At 38.7% G+C, this 2,401-nt stretch overlaps 1 protein-coding gene across 1 annotated transcript in view; it reads left to right on the top strand.

Moving 5' to 3' along the window:
• Window positions 1-2,401, top strand: part of LOC106810823 (diacylglycerol O-acyltransferase 1-like) — a 13,686-nt gene that overhangs the window by 1,165 nt on the left and 10,120 nt on the right. Inside the window, exon 2 of the mRNA XM_014814277.1 lies at window positions 2,050-2,137. Within this exon, the coding sequence (XP_014669763.1) occupies window positions 2,050-2,137 (88 nt within the window). The remainder of the gene's footprint in view (window positions 1-2,049; window positions 2,138-2,401) is intronic.

The raw sequence follows: 2,401 nt of genomic DNA, 5'->3' as shown, positions 1-2,401 counted from the left end.
GGCTTTTTAACACTTATCTATCAACATGGACATCTCACCTATCTTTTTGAACACTTCCACAAGTTTACACCAGCCTCCAGGTATTTAATAATTATTTATGCTGTTATTCCTCAAAGTCTTAGCACTGAAGAGTCATGCGTGCACACATAAGCACTAAAGCAGAGCAACCGCATTTGAAAACAAAACACCAGTAGTGCTAAGACTTTGAGGAATAACAGCATAAATACCTGGTGTAAAGTTGTGGAAGTGTTCAAAAAGATAGGTGAGATGTCCATGTTGATAGATAAGTGTTAAAAAGCCCGATCATTTTACGTTTTGGGGATAAATTTTTGGTCACATCAGTTGGACCATTTGCTTAGATTACATCTATGGCAGAATGTGCTATAGCCCTGCGGCAGCGATCCGCGGGCTATAGTACTAGAGCTAGGTCACCCGGTGCTGATCTGCCTAAACGTATGGAAGTATTCCTTAAGCAAGTGACCTTTTATCATGACCTATTATAGTATGATTGTTTGCTACCCAATCCTACTTTATGATCTGCATACATACATCATGTCCATGCATCATCACAATAACCCTAACCCTAACACTGCTCCTAACCTAATTCCAACTCTTATCATGTATTTACAGGTGTCCTAAGATAAAAATGACCCGGCTTTTTTATAGCAGTGTACACTAACTAGTAACTAGGTACATGATATTACACACTGCTCTATACTGGGTCCCCACGAATCCACCTCACTAGCAGGATCAATACAAGGTCGGTTACAAGCCAAACAAACGTGCAAAATAACTGAATCCCTGTGAGCTGGATCAATGGTCGGTTCAAGCAAACATGCTCTGGTTCAGTGCCATGTCAGATGAAACACACAGCCCCTTATTGAGACTCTCAGCCAAATTACTGGTCACTTATGTTCTGTCTCTTAACATGCTACTTACTAGTAGGTGGCACCCATGTCAATTAATAATGAAAGGTTGCAAAACTATGTGACTACATTCCTTATCAGTGATGTAATAACTAAATGATGGTATCATTTGGGCGATGGTGAATGCTATATTTATACTAATTCACTAGATTTGTAATTTTAGTTTTGAAAATATAATTGCATGGGTTTTTAAATTTTATTGTCAGAAGCCGGTCAGTACCTATTGATTACATAGAAGCCATCACCCAAACCCATATGTCATGTCCGCTATCACTGTTCCACAGTTCCTAGTTCCTATCGGGGAAAAAAATATTATTTATTTTTCGGGGGCTACTTTTGAAGCTCGCGTGCATGAAAATAGCACTCTAAAATTTGGTTTGCATTGAACTCTATGCAAATTTGCAAGGGCTCTTTTTGGCATTTCCGGGGCTTTTTTTGGCATTTCGGGGGCTAAATCGCCCCGAGCCCCCGTGTATTTTTTTCACTGGAACTTCCTATATTCCATATTCTGTCATTAGTGTACAGAATTGTTGTAGTTAAGTTGGCAGCAATCAATGCACAATGTGTATAATGTTTGTCAAAAATAAGCAAACAAACAAGCTGATACGAAGCTATAATGTGATGTATATATGCTACACAAATTCAATTATTTATGGTATTTACTTTTTAGAGTGCAGAAATCAGTGTGTTAGCCAGAGACCCGTCTGTAACCCGTCTTTTGAACGGCCTTTTCTTGGATGAGACGGATGAAATTTGATAGAGATGGCATGTGGGCGGCCCAATTTTATATATTATACACCTTGGCTTGTATTATAATTTATAACTGACAACAGTGCTTATAAGAATATAAAATCATATCAGATTCCTGTCTTTTTGGCATTTCAGACTAAATTTCCTCCATTTTAAGGTAAAGCCCTCCCCCCCCCCTAAGGCGCTTGGCGCCTGCAGCATCCTGGCTTCGCTCAGTTGTTCAGACTCCCTGATTTTTTCCCCTGGTTAACACCCTGGCAGAAATGTTTAATATATCATGTGTTCCTTAGTAACATATTGCATAGTTATTACTGGTTATAACTACATGTCTATTGTCTATTGTAGTGTGTTTTAGTTTCATCTGTACTTTTAGGTTACACTTCGCACGGGATTCCCTGTTTAGCAGCTCCAGTGGTTACACCAACTACCGAGGTTTTCTTAACCTTGCTATTCTGTTGCTGGTAAGGAGGTTTTCTGTATCATGTTTGCATATTATTCCTCAGAATATTTATGTGCATAAAATAAGCTTTTCTAAAAACATGTTCAATGCACCCTCACCTGATGAAAGGCTCGTGCAGAATTCATATTAAGGTTTAATTTCAATGCTTTAGGTGTTGTACAACAGTAGAAGGCGTCCATAGGCAGCAGGCCTGAATAAGCATCGAACAGAAATTAATTAAAAATACTCTCACTGTTTCATCGCATACACAACATACACTTTATTC

This window comes from Priapulus caudatus, unplaced genomic scaffold (assembly GCF_000485595.1).
Source record: "Priapulus caudatus unplaced genomic scaffold, Priapulus_caudatus-5.0.1 Scaffold476, whole genome shotgun sequence".
In the NCBI taxonomy this organism is placed as follows: domain Eukaryota; kingdom Metazoa; phylum Priapulida; class Priapulimorpha; order Priapulimorphida; family Priapulidae; genus Priapulus; species Priapulus caudatus.
This window is presented reverse-complemented; position numbering and strand designations above follow the sequence as displayed.